The sequence below is a fragment of the Callithrix jacchus genome, chromosome 3 (genome assembly GCF_049354715.1).
Source record: "Callithrix jacchus isolate 240 chromosome 3, calJac240_pri, whole genome shotgun sequence".
Taxonomy (NCBI): domain Eukaryota; kingdom Metazoa; phylum Chordata; class Mammalia; order Primates; family Cebidae; genus Callithrix; species Callithrix jacchus.
Genome location: NC_133504.1, coordinates 192,094,397 through 192,118,677, shown reverse-complemented (window position 1 = coordinate 192,118,677; position 24,281 = coordinate 192,094,397). Strand labels below are relative to the sequence as shown.

Here is a 24,281-nt window from a genome sequence, read left to right as displayed (position 1 = left end):
AAAGAACAAAATTGGAAAACACACAGTTCATGATTTCAAAAATGACTAAAAAGCTATGGTAAGTGAAAGACAAAAGAAAGTTACTAAAAGCAGCCAGGGAAAAGCAGCTCGTCACCGACAGGAGGACATGACTAACAACTGCCTTCTCATCAGAAGTAACGGAAGTGGCTGGGCACCGTGGCTCACGCCTGTAATCCCAGCACTCTGGGAGGCTAAGGTGGGCAGATCACCTGAGGTCAGGAGTTCAAGACTAGCCTGGCCAACATGGTAAAACCCTATCTCTACTAAAAGTATAAAAATTAGCCAGGTTTGGTGGCAATGCCTGTAATCCTGGCTACTCCAGAGGCTGAGGCAGGCGAATCACTTGAATCTAGAAGGTGAAGGTTGCAGTGAGATCATGCCATTCCACTCCAGCTTGGGCAACAGAGTGAGACTCAGTCTCAAAAAAAGAAAAGAAAGTAAAACTAGCTGGGTGTGGTGGTGCATGCCTATAGTCCCAGCTACTCAAGAGGCTGAGGTGGCAGGATCGCTTGAGCCCAGGAGGTCCACGCTGCAGTGAGCTATGGCCTGAGGGTCAGAGTGAGACCGTCTCAGAGAAGAAAAAATAATAATGGAAGCCAGAAAGCAGAGGAATGACACCATATTCCAAGAGCTAAAAAGTCAACCAAGAAAATCTATATTCAGTGAAATTATCCTTCAAAATGAAGACAAAGACATTGAAATATGGAAAAAAACAATGAAGAGAATTCACTTCTACTCAATCTTCTCTGCAAGGAAAACAAAAAGCACGTCAGTGTGAAAGGAAGTAACACCAGACAGTAACGTGAATCCACGGGAAGGAATGAGGAGCTCTGGAAATGGTTAATATGCATGCTGCAGATATAGTAAAAAATGTAATAACAGATTTTTTTCTCTTAAGGGCTTTAAAAAACATGTTTAATTCTGGAAATAATTACAACACCATATTGTTAGATTTATGAGATACGGATCACATGTACATGTATATAAATAAGTATTCCAAAGCAGGTGGGAGGAAATGGAGCTATATGGGAGCAATGTGGGTACGTTTCACTGGAATGAAGTCAGTGTAACCTCAAGTGTACCGTGATAAGTTCAAGAGGCATGCCGCAACCTCTGCAGGAATCACTAGGAAGATAAAAAAGCACGCAGACAAAGTATCAACAGAAGAACTACAATGTGAGTAGTCAGCTTGCGTTTATATAACACAATACCACAGACCGGGTGGCTTACACCGCAGAAATGTATTTCCTGCAGTTCTGAGACTGGCGAGTCTATGAAGATGGTGGCTGATGCGGGTCCTGGCTTGCAGACGGCTGCCTTCTCACTCGGTCTTCTGTGACCCCTTTTGTGTGTCTAGAGAGTTAGTGAGCAAGCTTGCTGGTGTCTCATTGTGTTTTTTGACAATGATTTTATTATGATAAAAGTCGCTGCCTTATCCATTTTCAGTGTACAGTTCAGTGGCATTAAATACACTCCTAATGCCGGGAAACCATCACCACCATCCAGCTCTGTAACTCTTTTCGTTTTGTAAACCTGAAATTTGGTTCCCACTAAACAGAACCTTCCCATTCCTCCATCCCGCAGCCCTGGACGCCACCATTCTACTCTCTGCCTCTGCGATTGACTTCTCTGAGGACCTCACAGAAGTGGAATCACACAGCACTTGTCTGTTTGCGACTGGCTTATGTACTTAGCATAACGTCCTTCAGGTTCATCCACGCTGCAGCATATGCCGGAATCCCTTCCATTTCGAGGCTTAGTACTAGTCCACTCTATGGATACAGAGGTTTCGCCTGCCCATTCATCTGTTGATGGACAGGTGGTTTGCTTCCATGTTTCAGCATGTCATGTGAATCCTACTACTATGATCTTGGGTATACAAGCGTCTCTTGGAGACCCTGGTTTCAATTCTTTTGAGCATTTACACAGAATCGAAATGGCAGGATCAGATGGTAATTGTTTTTAATATTTCGAGGAACTGCCACACTGTTTCCCACAGCGGCTGTGCCATTTTACATTCCCAGCAACAGCACACGAGGCTCCAATTCTCCCGTGTCCTCAACAACACTTGTTATTTTGGGTTTTTAAAAATGATTACAATAACATTTATTTGAAGTAAAACATGTGCAACTCAAGTAATTCTTAAACTAAGATTGTTTCAGGTTTAACCATCTTCATAAAAAGACTTGGAGGACAGCCGCATCCACAGACTCCAACTATGTGATTATGTCTTTGTCCATTCTTCTCTCTCTCTCTCTTTTTTTTTGAGACAGGGTCTCACTCTTGTCACCCAGGCTGGGGTGCAGTGGTGTGATCACGGCTCACTGCAGCCTCAACCTCCCAGGCTCAGGCGATTCTCCTACCTCTGCGTCCCGAGAGCTGGGACCACAGGTGTAGGCCACCATGTCTGGATAATTTTTTGTAGAGAGGGGGTTTTGCCCAGGCTGGTCTGGAACTCCTGGGCTCAACCTCAGCCTCTCAAAGTGCTGGGGTTACAGGCATGAGCCACCTCGCCTGGCCTCTTTTCTTTCCCAAATAGCCTCTTTCAGTGTGGTTCAAGGTAGAACTTATCCTCTTCCTATTTGGCCCACTGCTCACTAGTCAGGATCTGCTGTCTCACAGTCAGGGCCGCTGCTCTCCTAATGCGAAACATCCTGTCTTAGAAAGGTTCTCAGGAAGGCTTCTTGTGGCTGTTGGTACGTCGTCATACTCATAATAGTGTATCAGCAGCCATTAACCACAGTTTATTCAGTCCTGCAGCACTGTGATACCATTTTTGAATACCATCTAGCCATGAGCCTGGTGCTTCAACAGCTGCCAGCCAATCTGATCTGAAAGCCTGTTTTTGTTTTATTTTACTTTTTTTTTGAGACAAAATCTCACTCTGTTGCCCAGGCTGGAGTGCAGAGGTGCGATCTTAGCTCACTGCAACCTCTACCTCCGGAGGTTCAGGCGATTCTCCTGTCTCAGCCTCCCAGGTAGCTGGTATTACAGGTGTGTGCCACCACAGCTGGCTAATTTTTGTATTTTTAGTAGAAACACGTTTCACCATGTTGGCCAGGCTGGTCTTGAACTCCTGACCTCAAGTGACTGTCCACTTCAGCTTCCCATAGTGCTGGGATTACAGGCATTTGTGCCCTGCCTGTTTTTAAGAGACAGGATCTCCCTCTGCTGTCCAGGTTGGAGTGGAGTGGCGTAATCATAGTTCACTGCAGCCTTGCACTCTGAGCTCAAGCAATCCCACCTCTGTGTCCCAAGTGGCTAGGACTACAGGTGTGATTTTTAAATACATAGTAGCCATCCTAATGGATGTGAGATAGTATCTTGCTGGGTTTTTTTCCTCTTGGAAATGAGGTCTTGCTATGTTGCCCAGGCTGGACTCCATCTTCTTGGCTCAAGCAATCGTCCCACCTCAGCCTCCTGAGTAGCTGGGACTACAGGCATGAGCCACCATACCCAGCTCTGTCTAGTTTTGATTTGGATTGCTCTGATTAATGATGAGCATCTTTTCATGTGCTTATTGACCATTTGTGTACTTTGCTCATTCAAGTCATTTGCCCCCTCCCCCTGCTTTTTTGTCACCCAGGCTGGAGTGCAGTGATGCAATCTCAACTTACTGCAACCTCTGCCCCCCAGGCTCAAGTAATCCTCCTGCCTCAGCCTCCCATGTTGCTGAGACTACAGGTATGGGCCACAATGCCCAACTACTTGTTAAGTTTTTTTGTAAAGACGAGGGTTTCCTCATGTTGCCTAGGCTGGTCTTGAACTCCTGAGCTCAGCCATCCTCTTGCCTCGGTCTCCCAAATGACGGGCTGACAAGTGTGTGCTGCCGCACCCAGCCTCTGCCCATGTTTGAATCGGGTTGTCTGTTGCTAAGTGTTAGTTCTTTATGGATTCTGGACTGTGATCCCTGATTAGATACAATGATGTGCGAGGGTTTTCTCTGATTCCACGAGCTGCCTTTTTACTCTATGGACAGTATCTTTTCATGTGCAAAATTTTAAAATTTCCATGAGGTCAATTTGTGTAAGTTTTTGTTGTTGCTGCCTGTGCTCTGGTATCATATCCAGGAAATCACTGCCAAATCCAACATGATGGAACTTTTGCTCTATGTTTCCTTCAAAGAGTTTTATAGCTTTAGGTCCTTGATCCATTTTGAGTTAATTTTTGTACACGGTGTTAGGTAGGAGTTCGACTTCATTATTCTGCGGTGGATGTCCAGTTTACCCAACACAGTTTCTCAAAAACACTGTCCTCTCCCTCACTGAATAGTATCTTTCTCCATTGAATAGTATCTTTTGTTTTCAGGACATGAATCTTTTTTTAATGATTATACTTTAAGTTCTGGGGTACATGTGCAGAACTTGCAAGATTGTTGCATAGGTACACACATGCCATGGTGGTTTGCTGCCTCCATCCCCCCGTCACCTACATCAGGCATTTCTCCCAATGTTATCTCTCCCCAACCTCCCCACCCCCAGCTATCCCTCCCCAAGCCCCCCAACCCCCAACAGACCCCAGTGTGTTCTCATTGTTCAACACCCACCTATGAGTGAGAACATGTGCTGTTTGGTTTTCTGTTCTCGTGTCAGTTTGCTGAGAATGATGGTTTCCAGCTTCATCCATGTCCCTGCAAAGGGCATGAACACATCCTTTTTTGTGGCTGCATAGTATTCCATGGTGTATATGTGCCACTTCGTCCTCGTCCAGTCTATCACTGATGGGCACTTGGGTTGGTTCCAGGTCTTTGCTATTGTAAACAGTGCCATAATGAACATATGTGTGCATGTGTCTTTATAACAGAATGATTTACAATCCTTTAAGTATACCCAGTAATGGGATTGCTGGGTCAAATGGAATTTCTATTTCTAGGTCCTTGAGGAATCGCCACGCTGTCTTCCACAATGGTTGAATTAATTTGCACTCCCACCAACAGTGTAAAAGTGTTCCTATTTCTCCACATCCTCTCCAGCATCTGTTGTTTCCAGATTTTTTAATGATCGCCATTCTAACTGGCGTGAGATGGTATCTCAATGTGGTTTTGATTTGCATTTCTCTAATGACCAGTGATGATGAGCATTTTTTCATATGTTTGTTGGCCACATAAATGTCGTATTTTGAAAAGTGTCTATTTATATCCTTTGCCCACTTTTTGATGGGGTTGATTTTTTTCTTGTGAATCTGCTTTAGTTCTTTGTAGATTCTGGATATCAGCCCTTTGTCAGATGGGTAGATTGCGAAAAGTTTTTCCCATTCTGTTGTTTGCTGATCCACTCTAATGATTGTTTCTTTTGCTGTGCAGAAGCTCTGAAGTTGAATTAGCTCCCATTTGGGTATTTTGGCTTTTGTTGCCAATGCTTTTGGTGTTTTGGTCAGAAAGTCCTTGCCTATGCCTACAGGACATGAATCTTATTGAATTAGGGCTCCATCCTTATGACCTCCTAAAAGTTCTAACTCAAAATATAGTCACACTGGGGTTAGGGCTTTAACATATGAATTTTGGGGGGACTCAAATTAGTCTATAGCAAAATGGTATGATAAATTTATTGCAAACAAAGGCATAAGGAGATACCAATAAACTAAAAATCCTGTTATACGTAAAACAAAAAAACAGCAAGATAGCAGGCACAAATCCAATCACAAAAGATAATAATTATATTAAATATCAATGGACTAAGCAATTGAACCAGAAGGTCTGGAGTATAAGAATAGATCAAAAAACAAGATCTAACCATATGCTGTCTATCAGAGGCACTTCACGGATTCAGACACAGACAGGTTGAAAATAAAAGGATGGAAAAGGATACGCCATGTGAACTATAACCAACACAAAAATTAAAGGAAGAAAATTCCACCATAAAAATAATGAAATACCTAGGGCCGGGTGTGGCAGCTCATGCCTGTAACCCTAGCACTTTGGGAGGCTGAGGTGGACCGATGGTTTGCAGCCAAGAGTTCAAGACCAGCCTGGTCAACATGGTGAAACCCCATCTCTACTAAGATTACAAAAATTAGCTGGGTGTGGTGGCATGTGCCTGTAATCCCAGCTACCTGGGAGGCTGAGTCACAAGAATTGCTTGAACCTAGGAGGCAGAGGTTACAGTGAGCTGGGATTGCAGCTCCAGCCTGGGCGACAGAATGAGACTCTGTCACACACGCAAAAAAGAAGAAATACCTAGGTACAAATTTATCAAGAAAGTACAAGACCTGTACACTGAAAGTCACTGAAGGTTCTTGAGAGAAACTGAAGCTCTAATACTGAGAGAGACACAGCATATCTGTGGACTGAGAGTCAGAACTGTGAAGATGGCGATTCTCCCTACACTGCTGTAGAGCTTCAGTAAAAATCCTATCAAAATCCCAGCAGACTTTCTTTGTAGAATTTGACATTATCCCAAAATTTCTATGGAAATGCAGAGAACCTGGAATAGGCAAAATTATACTGATTAAATTAACACAAAGGTTAGAGGGCTATGCCACCGAATTCCAAAACTTACTGTAAAGCAAACGTAACCAAGATATTGTGGTATTTGTGAAAGAAGATAATACACTGATCAAGAGAACAGAATACAGGGTCCAGAGGAAGCCCTCACCAGCCATTTTGCTGTTTATTGTCTACTGCCTATTTCTCCTTTTTCCTTCTATTGTCTTTATTGCCTTTGTGTTTAACAAATGCTTTACAATGTCATTTAAAAATTCCCCTTGATTTTTCAGCTGTGTTTTTTAGTTACGTTTGGTGTGGTTGCTTCAAACAAGTCTAATTCTAGTCAATGCTAACTGGATTCTAGCTAAATTCGGCCGCTCTGCTCCACCGCAGCTCCCTCCCTTCACCCCTCCTTTGTGCTTATTATCCTATGTATTACATCTACTGATAAGTTGAACAATGCAATGTTATAATTGTTGCTTCCATTTTATGTTTCGTAAAGTAATGAGAAGATAAAAAAACTCAAAATATAGTCTCTGGTTCTCATCCCCACATTCACCATTCCTGATGCTCTTCCTTCCTTCTAACAGATGCGAGTGACTGTGTGGTGTCAGCCTACATGCGTTCCTGTAGGGCAGGCCTGTTAGCAATGGATTCTGTTTCTGTTACTCTGTGAATGTTTATTTAGTCTTCATTTTAAAATGTTAATTTCACTGGATACAAAATTCCTGGTCGACATTTTAAAAATGCATTTTGAACATGACCATATCTGGGAGGATTTGAGCAGAAAATACAAACCTCTGAACAAAAGAGAAATCTGTGAATCTGGCTGGGTGCAGTGGTGGCTCACATATGTAATCCTAGCATTTTGGGAGGCTGAGAGAGATTGATTGCATAAGCCCAGGAGTTCAAGACCAGCCTGGACAACATGGCAAAACTCCATCTCTACTAAAAATACACACAAAAAAAAAATTAGCCACGTATGGTGGCACTTTCCTATGGGCCCAGCTACTTGGGAGGCTGGGGCACAAAAAAAACTTGAACCCAGAAGGCAGAGGTTGCAGTGAACTGAGATTGCACCACTGCACTCCAGCCTGGGTAACAGAGGGAGACTCTATCTCAAAAAAAAAAACAAAAAAAAAAAACGAAAGAAAGAAAAATCCATGAATCCATATTGTTATGAATTAGTGAATATATAGATACCTGAATTGGGTAAAAGAAAAAGCTCTCCTTTATAGTAGAGTGACAATTAATACATAAAGAAGGAACTATGGAAATGGAAAAATGGATGAGGCAGTCATCAGAGTGGTGGCTGATTGTGGAGGGGTGAGGCCTGATGAGGAAAAAGGTATCAGTGCCAGTTGGACTCTCTCTCCATAAGACACTCATCCATTATGGGGAACATAGTGACTACAGTAGGGAAGGCTGATAGGTGCCTGTGTGGTCAGGTGAGCAAGGTGAACATCCTCCTGGAGGAATCAGGAAACCAAGGTGAATATCCTCCTGGAGGAATCAGGAGACCAAGGTGAACATCTCCCTGGAGGAATCAGGAGACCAAGGTGAACATACCACTGGAGGAATCAGGAGACCAAGGTGAATATCCTCCTGGAGGAATCAGGAGACCAAGGTGAACATACCACTGGAGGAATCAGGTAACCAAGGTGAACATCCCCCTGGAGGAATCAGGTAACCAAGGTGAATATCCTCCTGGAGGAATCAGGAGACCAAGGTGAACATCTCCCTGGAGGAATCAGGAGACCAAGGTGAACATACCACTGGAGGAATCAGGTAACCAAGGTGAACATCCCCCTGGAGGAATCAGGAAACCAAGGTGAATATCCTCCTGGAGGAATCAGGAGACCAAGGTGAACATACCACTGGAGGAATCAGGAGACCAAGGTGAACATCCCCCTGGAGGAATCAGGAGACCAAGGTGAACATCCCCCTGGAGGAATCAGGAGACCAAGGTGAATATCCTCCTGGAGGAATCAGGAGACCAAGGTGAATATCCTCCTGGAGGAATCAGGAGACCAAGGTGAACATCCCCCTGGAGGAATCAGGAGACCAAGGTGAATATCCCCCTGGAGGAATCAGGAGACCAAGGTGAACATACCACTGGAGGAATCAGGTAACCAAGGTGAACATCCCCCTGGAGGAATCAGGAGACCAAGGTGAACATCCTCCTGGAGGAATCAGGAGACCAAGGTGAACATCTCCCTGGAGGTAGGGCATTCCTGCCAGTAGAGGATGGTCTGATCTCCTGAAGAAATACCAGACAACCCAGAGTATGGGTAAGCCTTTAGAATTTTGTTTTTTTTTTAATAAAAGAGAGAAAAAAAGAAAAAGAAAGAAAAAAAAGGCCGGGCGCGGTGGCTCAAGCCTATAATCCCAGCACTTTGGGAGGCCGAGGCAGGTGGATCATGAGGTCAAGAGATCGAGACCATCCTGGTCAACATGGTGAAACCCCGTCTCTACTAAAAATATAAAAAATTAGCTGGGCATGGTGGTGCGCGCCTGTAATCCCAGCTACTCAGGATGCTGAGGCAGGAGAATTGCCTGAATCCAGGAGGCGGAGGTTGCGGTGAGCCAAGATTGCGCCATTGCACTCCAGCCTGGATAACGAGCGAAACTCCATTTCAAAAAAAAAAAGAAAGAAAGAAAGAGAGAGAGAAAGAAAGAAAAAAAGAATAAAAGAGAGAAAGAAAGAGGGAGAGAAAACGGGAGTCTTGCTTTATTGCCCAGGCTAGAATGCAGTCTAAAAATGGGTACTGAAAACCTCTTTTATGCCAATAATTGTGCCTAACAATGGAGACAGGAAGGAATAAGGGAGGAACATAACAAACAAGCAGCCAACCAATATTTCATTTAAACCTGTGAAATGCTATGCAATTGCTGAGGAGTGATTTACTTCCAATTATGTAGTCACTCTCAGAGTAGGTGCAACGTGGTATTGATAAGAATGTATGTTTTGTGGATTTGGGGTGGAGAGTTCTAGAAATGTTTATTAAGTTTACTTGTTCCGGGTCTGAGTTCAAGTCCTGGATATCCTTGTTAATTTTCTGTCTTGTTGAGCTGTCTAATACTGACAATGTGATGATAAAGTCTCCCACTATTAATGGGAGTCTAAGTCTCCCATTAATGACTTATAAAGTCATTAAGAACTTGCTTTATGTATCTGGGTGCCCCTGTATTGGGTGCGTATATATTTAGGATTGTTAGCTTTTCTTGTTGCATTGATCTTTTTACCAGTATGTAATGTCCTTCTTTGCCTCTTTTGATCTTTGTTGCTTTAAAGTCTATTTTATCAGAGGCGAGAATTGCAACTCCTGCTTTTTATTTATTTTTGTTGTCCATTTGGTTGGTAAATCTTCCTCCATCCCTTTGTTTTGAGTCTTTGCGTATCCTTACATGTGAGATGGGTCTGGATGCAGCATACCGATGCGTTTTGACTTTTTATCCAATTTGCCTGTCTGTGTCTTTTGATTGGGGGATTTAGTCGATTTAAATTTAGGATTAATAATAATATATGTGAGTTTATTACTGCCATTTGATGCTAGCTGCCTGTTTTGCCCATTAATTGATGTAAATTCTTCATTATGTTGGTGCTCTTTACCTTTTGGTATATTTTTGGAAAGGCTGATACTGGTTGTTCCTTTCTATGTGTAGTGCCTCTTTCAGAAGCTCTTGTAAAGCAGGCCTGGTGGTGATGAAATCTCTGAGTACTTGCTTGTTCACAAAAGATTTTATTTTTCCTTCGCTTATGAAGCTCAGTTTGGCTGGATATGAAATTCTGGGTTGAAAGTTCTTTTCTTTAAGGATGCTGAATATTGGCTGCCACTCTCTTCTGGCTTGTAGGGTTTCTGCTGAGAGATCTGCTGTGAGTCGGATGGGCTTCCCTTTGGGGGTGACCCGACCTTTCTCTCTGGCTGCCCTTAGCATTTTCTCCTTCATTTCAACCCTGGTGAATCTGACGATTATGTGCCTTGGGGTTGCTCTTCTTGAGGAATATCTTTGTGGTGTTCTCTGTATTTCCTGGACTTGAATATTGGCCTGCCTTGCTAGGTTGGGAAAGTTTTCCTCAATAATATCCTGAAGAATATTTTCCAGCTTGGATTCATTCTCTTTGTCACATTCAGGTACACCTATCAAACGTAGATTAGGTCTTTTCACATAGTCCCGTATTTCTTGGAGACTTTGCCCATTCCTTTTTATCCTTTTTTCTCTAATCTTCTCGTTTTATTTCATTGACTTGGTCTTCAACCTCTGATATCCTTTCTTCTGCTTCATCGATTCAACGTTAAAACTTGTGCATACTTCGCAAAGTTCTCGTGTTGTGTTTTTCAACTCCATTAATTCACTTATATTCCTCTCTAAATTGTCTATTCTCATTAGCATTTCATCAAGGTTCTTAGTTTCTTTGCATTGGGTTAGAACATGTTCTTTTGGCTCACAGAAGTTTCTTATTATCCACCTTCTGAAGCCCGATTCTGTCAATTCATCACAGTCATTCTCCATCAGGCCTTGTTCCCTTGCTGTTGAGGAGCTGTGATCCCCTGAAGGAGGAGAGGTGTTCTGATTTCGGATGTTTTCAGCCTTTTTGCGCTGGTTTCTTCCCATCTTTGTGGATTTATCCACCTGTTGTCTTTGTAATTGCTGACTTTCAGATTGGGTATCTGAGTGGACGTCCAGCTTGCTGGTGGTGATGTTATTTCTGTTTCTTTGTTTTCCTTCCGCGGACGCCCCTCCCACACAGAGCTGGACCTTCCTGGATTCAGCTGTGCTTGCTGTGAAACTCAACTGTCAGCGTTTCCAATTGCTGTTTTCTTGTGGGGTAAGGGACCAGCCGAGCCCGATCACCTGGCTCCCCGCCTTGGAGCCCCGTTTTTTTTCTTTTCCTAATTGAATGGTCGATTCTCTCCCAGGTGCCCCAGTCGCCCACCGGAAGGGCACCAGGATCTATGCAATTTCCCGTGCAGCGACCGCGCCGGCTGAAACAGCGGCGCTGAGATTCGTGGTGCTTTTCTGCCTGGGAATTTCCCAGTCTGGCTCCTGGCTTCAGTCCCCCTCTCAATCAGCTAAATGAGTGACTCTGCCTTCTTGGAGCTCCAAACGCCAACTAAAGGGGCACCCAGTTCCGCATACTCTGCACTGAGAACTGCCGCGCCGGGATGCCAGCAAAACAGCTGCGCCGGCCAAGAGAGTTGCGCTGGTGACCCAGGGGGCTCCTCCGTTGGCAATCTCCTGGTCCGTAGGCAACAAAAATTCGTCTGGAAGTCTGGCGTCCACTCACTCCCTGCGCCGTCATTGGGAGCTGCAACCCTGAGCTGCTGCTAGATGGCCATCTTGTATCTCTCTCCCACCCTTTAGAATTTGAGGCCATTATTCTTCAACACTATTGAGGACAAGAAGAAGTAAGAAGGAATGTTCCAGTCTAGAGGAGACTGAAGAGATGTTGCAGTTGGATGTAGCTCCTCTTTCCTGGAGATTCCAGACCAGAGGAGATGAGAGACTGTGGCAACAGCTGATGGGATGGTAGACCTGTGTCAGTGTGAATGCCTGGCCTGAGTTGTGGGTGGTTTTGTAGAACTGTGTTCCTGGTCTTCTAGAGATGCTAGGGCACCACGTGGGTAACATGCTCAGTGGTTCAGAGAAACACCAATGATGATAGATAGGGAGCAAATGAACAAAACGTTAACAGTTGGGGAATCGGGGCAAGGGAGACATAATAATAATAATACTATTCTCACAATTTTTTCTGTGTAAGAAAAATTATTCAATTATTCTTACAATAATACTATTCTTACAATTTTTTGTGTGAAGTATTTTCAAAATAAATTATTAAGAAAAACAAGTTGGATGCTCATATTACAACATACCTCAAGATAAACTCCAAATCATTTAGAAGGTAAACATTAAAAACTAGAAGAATTCTGTTCTGTGAAAGATAATGTCAAGAGAATGAGAGAACAAGCCACAAAATGGAAGAAAATATTTTCAAGACGCATATATGGCCGATAAATAAACTCATAAAAAAAACAAAAAAGACAACAAAAAAAATATCATCCAAAATAAACACAGGACTCTTAAAACTCAGCAATAAGATAACAATCCAGTTTAAAAAATGGGCCGAATACCTTAACAGATACTTCAGCAAAGAAGATATGCGGATGGAAAATCAGCATAAGATGCTCCTAGTCATATGTTATTAGCAGAATGTAAATTTAAAAAGCAAGATACCACCACACACCTAAGATGCCCAAAACCCAGAACACTGACGAATGCTGGTGAGGGTGTGGAGCAACAAGAATTCTCATTTGTTGCCGGGGACAGGAAAAGCTGCTGACACTTTGGAAGGTAGTTTGGCAATTTCTTTCAAAACTATGCACCCTCTCACCATCTGATCCAGCACTCACAGGCTTTAGTATTGACCCAAAGGAGCTGAAACAGGTCTGCACAAACCCCTGCACATGGACATCTACAGCAGCTGAAATCATAACTGCCCACACTTGGAAGCAACCAAGATGCCCTTCAGTAGGTGAATGGATAAACGATGATATGTCCAGATCATGGACTCTTAGTCAGTGACTAAAAACATGAGCTAGCAAACCATGAGAAGAGATGGAGGAACCTTACGTGTGCACTGCTAAGTGGAAGAAGCCAATCTGAGAAGCCTACATTCTGTATGATTCCAACTCCAGGAGGGTCTGGAAGAGGAAAAAACTAGGGCACAGTAAAAAGATCAGTGGTTGCCAAGGGTTGGTGGGAGGTGGGGAGGGATGAACAGGTGGAGCACACAGGATTTTTAGGGCAGCGGCATTATTCCGTATGCTACTGCAATGGCGGGGGGTACATGTCACTACCTGTTCAAACCCATAGAACGTACAACACCCAGGGTGAACCCTAGTGTAAACCATGGACTCTGGGTGATAATGATGTGTTGATGTAGGACCATCAGTTCTAACACATGGAGTGCTCTGGTGGAGGACGTGATGATGGTGGGGCTGTGCATGTGTGGAGTCATGAGGTATATGGGAAATCTGTACCTTCCTTGCAAGTTTTCTGTGAACCTAAAACTGCTCTTAGAAAAAGTTTAAAAAAACACCCTATTAGAAGACAGTGGTTGGCTGGGTACAGTGGCTCATGCTTATAACCCCAGCACTTTGGGAGGCAAAGCGGGAAGATCACTTAAGGTCGGGAGTTCAAGACCAGCCTGGCCAACATGGTGAAACCCCATCTCTGCTAAAAATACAAAATTAGCCAGGTGTGGTGGTGGGCACCTGTAATCCCAGCTACTCGGGAGGCTGAGGCCAGAGAATCGCTTGAACCTGGGAGACGGAGGTTGTGGTGTGTGGACAAATCCTCCCTAAGCATAAGAACTTATGAAATAAAAAGGATAATAACAATAGATTTGAGTACATAAAAATATTAGGTGTCTAAAATTCAAAGGTCAAATATGAAATTACAAAGCGAAGCGGGTAAAAGGTTAATATCCTGCACATAGGGACTTCCACATAAACAGCAAAGGAATAAAGCAGATAATTCATAGAAAAAACACAGAGGAGTAGGTTTAAAACATTTGGAATCATTAACAGTCACATACATGCAATCAAAATGACTATTTCCTTTCAGACTGGCAGAGAGGAAACGAAACAGACACAGTGGGTGTTCTGAGCGTGTCCAGGGAGCCCTCAGCCTGCTGGGGCAGAAACAAGCTGGCCCTTGGTAAGTCAGCACATACTGGAAGCTTTTAGAGAGTTGGTGTGTTCCCTGTGCCTTCTAGAACTGAACGCTAGGAGGAACATCCCGTGTGGAAGGACGTTTATGCAGAAACACAGTGAACCTCTGGAAACCGCACACTCCGGGAACAGGGGGCTCGACCGTGGGATGGAACAGAAAGAAGCTGCTAGACCTGGCCCCGTGGGAAGATGCAGGAGACAGCGTGTGGGGAGATGGCCTGTGCCACTGAGGTTGAGGTGGTAATGGACCAGCGATTCAAAGCCAATTACTAGGAAGCAAATCCAGTGACACTATTTTTGCTTAAAACCAAGAGCACACAGGATGCAAAGGAGCCAGTTTTCTCCTGCGACTTCTGAACATGGTCATCAGGAGCTTCTCCCTGGAAGGACTCAAAAGCTGCACCATTTTGGTAAGTACGTAGCCTCCCATGCTGACCTGGTGGAAGGACCACACCCACTTGGGTAAGTTCTGACAGCTTTGATTAAAATGGCCTTTCGGGGAATATATTTTAATCGATATGTGCATCGGTGTGAGGTAAGGTTACGGGAAATTTACTTACCCATGCGTCCATCTTGAGGTGGACTAATCATGGAGATTCTCGAAGGGCCGGCTGCTATCTCGGGCTAAGTATGAACAAGAAAACAAGGATAAAACTCCAATACTGCCACTTCCAAGATTCCAGCTCCTGCTGCTCATTTAGAAGCACATTCCCGGAACTCCATCTCCCTCATCTTTATCGCCCTCTGACAAGCTCCATCCAGCTTGATTCCATGTTCGTTTATCTCCCTACTGCCTGCTGGTGGTAAGGAGGGTGTGGTGGGCATTACCTGTTTTATTGCCTCTGTTCCACCAGGGCCTAAAACTGTGAATGGAGAAAGGACTCTACTAGGAATTTCAGGAGAAAAAAACAAAGTTTTCAGCTGATGTTACAGAATGTGAAATCCTGAGTAAATCATCTTGGGTGCCTAACTTTGTCACCTTGAAATCCACATGCTGATGGACAGGGTGGAGCTAATGCTGTGTGGAGCTGCGTGAGCCAGGCCCGGCTGTGTGCTCATCCGCCCCCCCCACTGCCCAGCAACCATGAGGCTGCTGCTGCCACCATCCCTCCTCAACCCTCAGGAACCTGTGAGCCCAGAGCTGCCAGCCCCGGTTCTGAGACTGGTGAGGGAGGCTGCTCTGCTCTGAGCCCCTCTTGCCTCAGTACGACCTATGGATGTGGCAAGGTGCTTTCTTTCTTCTTTTTTTTTTGAGATGAAGTCTCGCTCTGTGGCCCAAGCTAGACTGCAGTGGCACAATCTCCGCTCACTGCAACCTCTGCCTCCCAGGTAAGGGATTCTCCTGCCTCAGCCTCCTGAGTAGCTGGGACTACAGGTATGTGCCACCACACCCAGCTAATCTTTTTGTTATATTTTTAGTAGCGACAGGGTTTCACCATGTTAGCCAGGATGGTCTCGATCTCCTGACCTCATGATCTACCCTCCTTGGCCTCACAAAGTGCTGGGATTACAGGCCTGAGCCACCACACAAGGTGCTATTTCTAGTGGCTGCCCCTCCCTGGGCTCACTCCTCTGGCTCTCCACTCACTGCTGGCATCTCCTGTTCACAGGCTTTTGCCTCGCCCTGCTGGTCTCCAGGCTCTGCTGTCATCAACTGTGCCGCACCAAGACCTCTACTGCACATCTTCCTGGCCCTGCCCCTGGCACAGCCACCCCACAGATCCTTTAACCCACAGGCCCTTCCAATATGCCCTGGAAATCCCTCTGCATCCTCGTGTCCTCTCTACCAGCACAGGAGTGCCCTGCTCCAGCAGCACTCTCTGCCACGCCCTTGGCCCCACCCTGCCAGTCCTCTGCTCCTGCTCACTGGCAAGACTAACTTTGGAAGAACGGAGCCCCCCCGCTTGGCATGGCCCTCTGTACTGCCTGTGGGCCAGCTTTCTCACGGAGCTGTCCACTGGGCACATTCCCCATCCACCTGAAGCTCATGACCTCATGACCTCATTCCTACCCCCACCAAGACAGAATCTTGTGAAATCGGGAGCTTTTCAGCCTCTGCCTGCCACTCTGAACATCAGACATGCTCCTGCCTCATCAGGACAGGCTCCAGGTACTTGCTCTCACCTGCCTGGAGTGCTGCTATGCCAACATTTCTGGGTCCTTCCCACCTGCTATGATGTCTGCAATATTAAAGTCATCCTAAGAATCCCCTTGACATCACCGCCCCTTGAACTGTGTTCCATTTGCCACTCCATTTAGAGAGCAGCTCCTCCACGGAGTGTTGGAGTGCTGGCGTCTCTCCCCGCCCGGTGCTGCCTGACAGCTGTGAGTTGCAGGAGAGAGTGGTGCAAGCCTGTCTTGTCCACGGGCCACGGTGGACTTGGCTGGGCACAGACACGGGTCCTGCCGTGTGAGAGGAGCTGTGTTCCCATCGGCGTGCTCACATCTGCGTCCTGGCTGCTTAAGCACGTTTGCTCTTTGGAGTCTCCTTTAAACCAGTTTTCTATTTGACTGGCACATTAGGCCACTCTTGCACTGCTGTAAGTACCAGAGACTGTGATTCATGAAGAAAAGAGGTTTGACTGGCTCATGCTTCTGAGGCTGTACAGGAAGCGTGGTGGCATCTTTTTCTGGGGAGGCCTCAGGAGGCTACAATCAGGGCGGAAGGCAAAGGAGGAGAGGCACGTTGCAGGGTGAGCAAGCAAGCGACTGGGGGCGGTGCCACATGCTTTTAGCCAACCAGATCTTGTGAGAACTCACCCACCACAGCAAAGACAGCACCAGCCATGAGGGATCTGCCCCCATGATCCAAAGATCGGCTGCCAGACCCCAGCTCCAGCACTGGGGATTATGATTCAACACGAGATTCGGGCAGGGACACCGGTCCACACGATACGAACTGGTTTCCCTCATGAACTCATAACCTCTTCTTTCTTTTTTTGGCAGGTTTCACTCTGTTGCCCAGGCTGGAGTGCAGCGGGGCAACGACAGCTCCCTGCAGCCTCGACCCAGGCGGCGATTCTCCCACCTCAGCTTCTCAGCAGCTGAGACTACAGGTGCACACCACCATGCCCAGCTACTTTTTTGTGGAGATGGGGTCTTGCCGTGTCACCCAGGCTGGTCTCAAACTCTTGGGCTTAGGGGATCAGCCTGCCTTCAGCCTCCTGCACCTCCCTACCTCACACCCTGTCCTCAGTGTGGGCCAGTTGCCTAGGGAGGAGGTCCACTCACGAGGCAGTGTGTATCTCTGGAAGCACAGCTCCAGTGCTGCCGGTGGGTGTGGGCGCGGCCATGAGCATGGGGGAAGTGAGCTGGGCAGAAAGAGGACACGTGTTTGACCCAACTGCCAAGGAACTGGCGTTTCTCCTTCACCAATGCTGTGACGGCTCTTTGTTCCCTACTGAATGCAGTTCTGCCTTCTGATCTGGACTCCAGGTTCCTCCATCATCTGGCTCCAGGTGATCTCCCTGGAAATGGGTGTGATTAACTCACTTCACAGGGCTGCTAGGATGACTGAGTTGATGTTTATAAAGGGCTGAGAACAGGGCTTGCCAATGAGTCACACTGTGTCGCACAATCCTAAGCAACACATAAATCAAATAAGCCAATACCAGGCACTATGGCACACAGACACCCCTGCCTTTAGAACCCACTCGTTTTTCCTGCCCTTTCTCCTTGGCCCCTCCTGCCCCACAGGCTTCTCATGCCCTGAGCCCACCCACGGGTGCAGCTCACTCTGCCCTGAGTCCTTCCCAAACTGCCTCCTCTCTCCTGTTGCCGAGATGCTGCTCTGTGGCTGATGTAGTACATCTGGCGCTGAGCTCCGCCCACCCGCACAGATGACTGGAGAGCCAGGCCTGGGGTCTCCCTGAGTTCTGGTCAGGTTTCCTCTGGTCTTGCTTCTCTCCAACTTGAAGGTGTTGCTTTCTGTTTCCCAGAGTCCTCAGCTTTTCTGGCCCATTTCTCTTCCTGGGCTGACGAAGTTTACTCTTGTCTTCTTCAGCACTGTTTGTCACTTCTCGAGACAGCAAGTGAAGGCAGGTAAAGCACAGGGCCGCCAGCTTTGCTGCTATTTCTCCTTGACACCAATGGGGACCAGCAGGGACCAGCATGGGACCAGCACAGGATCAACACAGAATTAACATATGACCAGCACAGGATCAACACAGAATTAACATATGACCAGCACAGGATCAACATGGGACCAGCATGTGATCAACACAGGACCAACACGGGACCAGTACAGGGTCGACATGGGACCAGCATGTGATCAACACAGGACCAACACGGGACCAGTACAGGATCGACATGGGACCAGCATGTGATCAACACAGGACCAACACGGGACCAGTACAGGATCGACATGGGACCAGCATGTGATCAACACAGGACCAACACGGGACCAGTACAGGATCGACATGGGACCAACACGGGACCAGTACAGAATCGACATGGGACCAGCATGTGATCAACACAGGACCAACACGGGACCAGTACAGGATCGACATGGGACCAACACGGGACCAGTACAGGATCGACATGGGACCATCATGTGATCAACACAGGACCAACATGGGACCAGCACAGGATCAACAGAGTTAACATGTGACCAGCACAGGAGCAACACAGGACCTGCATGGGACCAGCACAGGATCAACACAGGACCTGCATGGGACCAGCATGGGATCAACACAGGACCAGCATGGGATCAACCTGGGACTAATATGAGACCAACGTGGGCCCTGCACGGGGACAACAGAGGACCTGCGTGGGACCCTGCTACGCTCTGCATTTGCCTTTGTGTTTCCAGATGCCACTGTGGTCCCAGCTATTCAGGCAGAACAGGAGCTTTCTCATAACGGTATTTCAGGACCCGGCTTATGGCCACAGCCCAACCCTCTCACCCGCTGGGGCAGGCACACAATGCAGATCCGTGAGAAAGGACGGAAGGACGAAGCCTGTCTACTGCTGCACGGGCGGCTATGTTTTTCAGTGCTGAGGAAAGCGGCAAATGCACATAGCAAGTATACGGGCAATGAGGAACACAGCAGGAGAAATGCACTTACCTTTCTAACTGGAGAAGGAGAGAGACCAACGTCCATCGACTCCACTCTGTCAAACACATAGTGAAGTGCTTTGAGTGAACCCAGGACTTACCTTTAACAACACCAGTGTAAACACACACGACAAGACGACACGTAAGTGTCTAACTCTTGCTCTAGCTTCGTGCCACAGTTACAGCTTAGTCAAGTAGGCATCTGATCACTGTCCTTTCCCTCCCTCTTTAGGGCCACCCACCATCTGTACTGGGAAGCAGCCACTCCAGGACAGAGGCCGCTGGCCGGCCCGTGCTGGCTGAGGTCTCCCTGGTGTGCCTCTCCTGTGCCTCTGCACCCTCGGCTTCTCCCTCCAGACCACCCTTCTCTTCTCTCTGCCAGCACCTGCCTGGAGCCTGCAGGACTAAGACCTCCTGAGAGTGGGATACCAAACTGACTTCTATTATCACTCACTGCCTGGCCACACATACCACACCATGCACACACAATACACTTGAGTTCCTGCATTTGCCAAAGGGAGACAGGAAAACCTCATTTGATTCATTTTGAGCTGGCCCTACCCTGGCCCTGCCATCCTGACAGCTCATGGTCTCTGCAGAAAGAGACTCACTCTTTACCAACAGCTCCAGCGAGAGTCCCAGGGATGACTCCCATTACTTCAGCCTGGCTGGAGTGAATTTTTATAATTTTAGGTGGCCTCAGCATCCATTTTGAATACAGGTTTAACTTTTTATCTTTTTTTTGAGACAAAGTCTCACTCTGTTGCCCAGGCCGGAGTGCAATGGTGCGATCCTGGCTCACTGCAATGTCCGCCTCCCGGGTTCAAGCGATTCTCATGCCTCAACCTGACTAGCTGAGATTATATTCTCGTACCTCAGCCTCCTGAGTAGCTGGGATTATAGCACTGGCCATCAAGCCCGGCTAATTTTTGTATTTTTAGTAGAGACGGAGTTTTGCCATGTCGACCAGGATGGTCGCAAACTCCTGACCTCAGGTGATTCACCCGCCTCGGCCTCCCAAAGTGCTGGGATTACAGGGGTGAGCCACTGCGTGTGGCCAGGTTTAACTTTCTCATAGCAGAAGCAGGGCTCAGTCACCTTCAACAGGTTCCAGTTCTCCACCTGCTCCCAGTGCCTCATCATGGTCCATCCAGACACCTGGCTTCCCCCACTGCCTCCTGGTGGCCACCTCCCTGTGGGAGACTGGACGCAACCCACTTGGCTGGCCCCGCTGACCCCTCATCCTGCATGAACCATGCAGATATGCATAGTGACACCCTCTTAGTCACAGTGGGACCCAATGGAGCTTGTGCCTGCCTGCTCTAAGCCTACCAATTAAAGCTCCCCATGGGAAACCTGCCTGGATGATGCCCTGAGCCCCAGTAAAGTGTTGCTGGCCCATGGGGCCACCCCTCTCTGCCTGACCCTTCATTCCTGCCTCTTGCTACCTGTGGACAGAGCACTGTCCTCCCCACGCATGGTGCCTTCCCTGTCCGGGACCTGTAATAACAAATCTGAATGTGTTTCCTAACACAGGGGTGGACTAAATTTGTGCTTCCATCTGAAGAGCTAGGAGCTACCCCAGGCTGGGTTTTCACTGGGACACTGGAGGGAACATGAGCGATGGCCAGGCAGGCATGGCCTGGACACAGGGCATCTGTCAGTATAGACAAGCTTCCTGTGTGAGGGGCCTCCGGCCATGGGTTTGGTAACTGGGGTTCAGGCCATCCACCAGGTGAAAGGAGGTCCCATGAAAGGCAGTATGTCAGCCCCCTTCATTTCCTGCTAGGGCAGGGCTGCCAGCTGCTGGCTCACGGGGACCCCAGCTTAGCTGGGGACACGATCATTCCCAAACCAATTGCTGTGGCTGCAGGGATGGAGTGCTCTGATTGGCCAGCCTGGATCACACACTTGGTTTGGGACCTGAGCCTCACCGGGACAGGAAATAAGTACCAAAGTGAGCTGGACTCCAGTCAATCGTCTGGATTAGAAAAATCTGGGGGCTTGGAGAGGGGATGGGGTTGGGATGGGAGGAGAGATGCAGGAGCATCCACAGAAAAGAACTGCGGGTGCCGTGATTTCTGCAGGCTCCGCGCCTCCCACCTGACCCACACACCTGTCGGGCTCTGATGAGTGAGGTGGCAGCAGCAGGCATCCATGTGGTTTTGCTGGAAGAGCGATGACAGAAACCCTAACGTCAGTGCACACAGTGTGATTCAGCGACCTGCATCTCTTTATTTTTTTCTCTTTCTGGCATTGTTTTACTTACTTGAAACTGAATTTTTTATTGTGCTGGAAGCTGTTTGTTGTGATGATCTCATACTAAATAGATGGAGAAAAGGTACTGAATTAAACCATAAAAACTGACTCCCCCAAGTCATTCCGACTGAACGTATAAGAAGGCTCTGAATCAGTGAAATGTTCTTACTGGGTTTGCAAAGGGCATTTCACATGAATTCAACAGTTCCCAAAGCGTCCTGGGAGGCCCCGCTCTCCCCAGCGCTGAAGCAAAGTGAAACCAACACTTGCTACCATTTACACCACTGGCTCTTGCAACTGCAGCTGTCACTCAGCAAATGGCCACTGCTGGTGTAAAGGTACGAAATGAAGACCTGACAACAGGAGCCAGGAATGCACCAGCTTTTCGAGGCCAGTAAGAGGCCAGGCATGGTGCCTCACGCCCATGGTCCCAGCACTTTCGGAGGCCGGGCTGGGAGGGTTGCCTGAGCCCAGGAATCGAAGCGTGCAGTGAGCCGTGATTATCGTACTGCACTTCTGGCTTGGGCGACACAGCAAGAACCCATCTCAGAAAAGAGAAAGGGGAAAGGGAAGGGAAATAAAAAAGAAAATAAAGAAAAATAGGCCAGCAAGATAAATACAGACAAGTTACTTGGTCATGTTTTCCTGTCTAGCAGCCCCGGCTGATCTCCGTGACAGCCAGTAGCAGAGATGGCCTGCTGTGTCCTGTGACTCCGGCCACAGAAGGCTGCCACACCTGGGTCCTCTCTGCCTCATGGGGCCTGGTGGACATGCTGAGATACACGTGCAAGACTGGGGGAGCGTGTCTGTTTCCGCAGACACACTGAGGTACAAGACTGCAGATGAGGAGGGGGGCTGTCTCCTGGTACCCTGAGCGCCTGTCTATGCTGGCCGGGCTTTTGAGATATAAACAGTCTGCCCTCAGCAGTTGGGACCGAACTAGCTAGAAATAGGCAGCTGTGCAACAGTTGAACCACGTGGGCCTCTGCTCTGCAGTCATCTCCCTAGAGCCCACCCTGGCACTCCCCCTCAATCTCCTCACCCACAGTCACTTACCCTGGCAGCCTGTGTCCCAGCCTGACCTACAGGTTCACTTTCTACCTCCTCTCTCCCAAACAGAAGCTCCCAGAGGATGGGCACTTGGCTTGTTTGGCTTACTCTGAATTGCCAGTACCCAGAAGAGCACTGATGCGGCTGGTGCTCAAAGAAGACTGCCTGCTGCCAGGTGGACCATGGTGGGTGGAAGCACCTGAGTTTCTGCGTCTGGCAGGGCTGTGGTGGGTGTAAGGGACTGAGTCTCCGTGTCTGGCAGGGCTGTGGTGGGTGTAAGGGACTGAGTCTCCATGTCTGGCAGGGCTGTGGTGGGTGGAAGCACCTGAGTCTCTGCGTCTGGCAGGGCTGTGGTGGGTGTAAGGAACTGAGTCTCCGTGTCTGGCAGGGCTGTGGTGGGTGTAAGGGACTGAGTCTCTGCGTCTGGCAGGGCTGTGGTGGGTGGAAGGGACTGAGTCTCCGTGTCTGGCAGGGCTGTGGTGGGTGTAAGGGACTGAGTCTCCATGTCTGGCAGGGCTGTGGTGGGTGGAAGCACCTGAGTCTCTGCGTCTGGCAGGGCTGTGGTGGGTGTAAGGAACTGAGTCTCCGTGTCTGGCAGGGCTGTGGTGGGTGTAAGGGACTGAGTCTCTGCGTCTGGCAGGGCTGTGGTGGGTGGAAGGGACTGAGTCTCCGTGTCTGGCAGGGCTGTGGTGGGTGTAAGGGACTGAGTCTCCATGTCTGGCAGGGCTCTGGTGGGTGTAAGGGACTGAGTCTCCGTGTCTGGCAGGGCTGTGGTGGGTGTAAGGGACTGAGTCTCTGCGTCTGGCAGGGCTGTGGCCTGGCTCCTCTCAAGGGCCCTTGCTCCTGCTTCCAACTACTCTAAAACATACTTTGTTTTGTGGGAGGAAGATGACAATGAGAACAACAAGATGACAACAAATGTGGGCAGAACGAATGCCACCCCAGTGAGGCTGGCAAGACGGGAAGGGCGCAGTGTTCCGGGGTAGGTCAGCTGGGCTGGCACAGCACATGGGAGCTCTCTCTGCAGGAAAATGCAGACGATAGCAGATATGTAGAAAGTGGGATTGACCTGTGCAACCTCAGCAGAGATCACCAGAAATATACCTCCTCGAGTGAGAGTGGAAGAAAAGAGGGCCGATTTGGATTCCTGAGGGTATTGGGTAAGGGAAATAGGAGGGCTGCCTGTGAAATGACTACATGAAAGACGAAAATGCAGCAGGGAACAAGGACTATTTTCCAAATGGTGAAATGAGCAGGAATGTTCTAGGGACAGAACAAAACCTCAACGAGGATCGGGCACAGTGGCTCACGCCTGTAATCTCAGCACTTTGGGTGGCTGAGGTGGGCGAATCACCTGAGGTCAGGAGTTCCAGACCAGCCTGGTCAACATGGTAAAACCCCATCTCTACTAAAAATACAAAAATTAGCCAGGTGTGGTGGTGTGCACCTGTAACCCCAGCTACTCGGGACGCTGAGGCAGGAGAATCACCTGGGCCTTGGGAGGTTGAGGCTGCAGTGAGCCGATATCATGACTGCACTCCAGCCTGAGTGACAGAGCAAGACCCTGTCTCAAAAAGAAAAGAAAAGAAAAAAAAGGAAAGGAAAGCGAATACACTGCAGGCTGGATTTGGCCTAGAGTTTGCCGACACCTGGAACACACCCTTCACAAGACAAGTCCATGGCGACTCTCAGAACCCAAACTAGTAATGGGAAAGAAGCTCCTTTTCACCAGAGA

At 47.9% G+C, this 24,281-nt stretch overlaps 1 protein-coding gene across 4 annotated transcripts in view; it reads right to left on the bottom strand.

Moving 5' to 3' along the window:
* LOC100387222 (putative E3 SUMO-protein ligase RNF212) overlaps positions 1 to 24,281 on the bottom strand; it is a 68,976-nt gene that overhangs the window by 11,055 nt on the left and 33,640 nt on the right. For 2 of the 4 annotated variants that reach the window (XM_035294383.3, XM_035294384.3), the window contains 4 exons: positions 21,507 to 21,559; positions 21,354 to 21,405; positions 19,248 to 19,293; positions 14,742 to 14,805 (listed from right to left, as the gene is read on the bottom strand). In XM_035294383.3, coding sequence (XP_035150274.2) covers positions 14,742 to 14,805; positions 19,248 to 19,293; positions 21,354 to 21,405; positions 21,507 to 21,559 — 215 coding nt within the window. The remainder of the gene's footprint in view (positions 1 to 14,741; positions 14,806 to 19,247; positions 19,294 to 21,353; positions 21,406 to 21,506; positions 21,560 to 24,281) is intronic. The other 2 variants (XM_035294385.3, XM_035294386.3) reach the window with 1 other exon arrangement.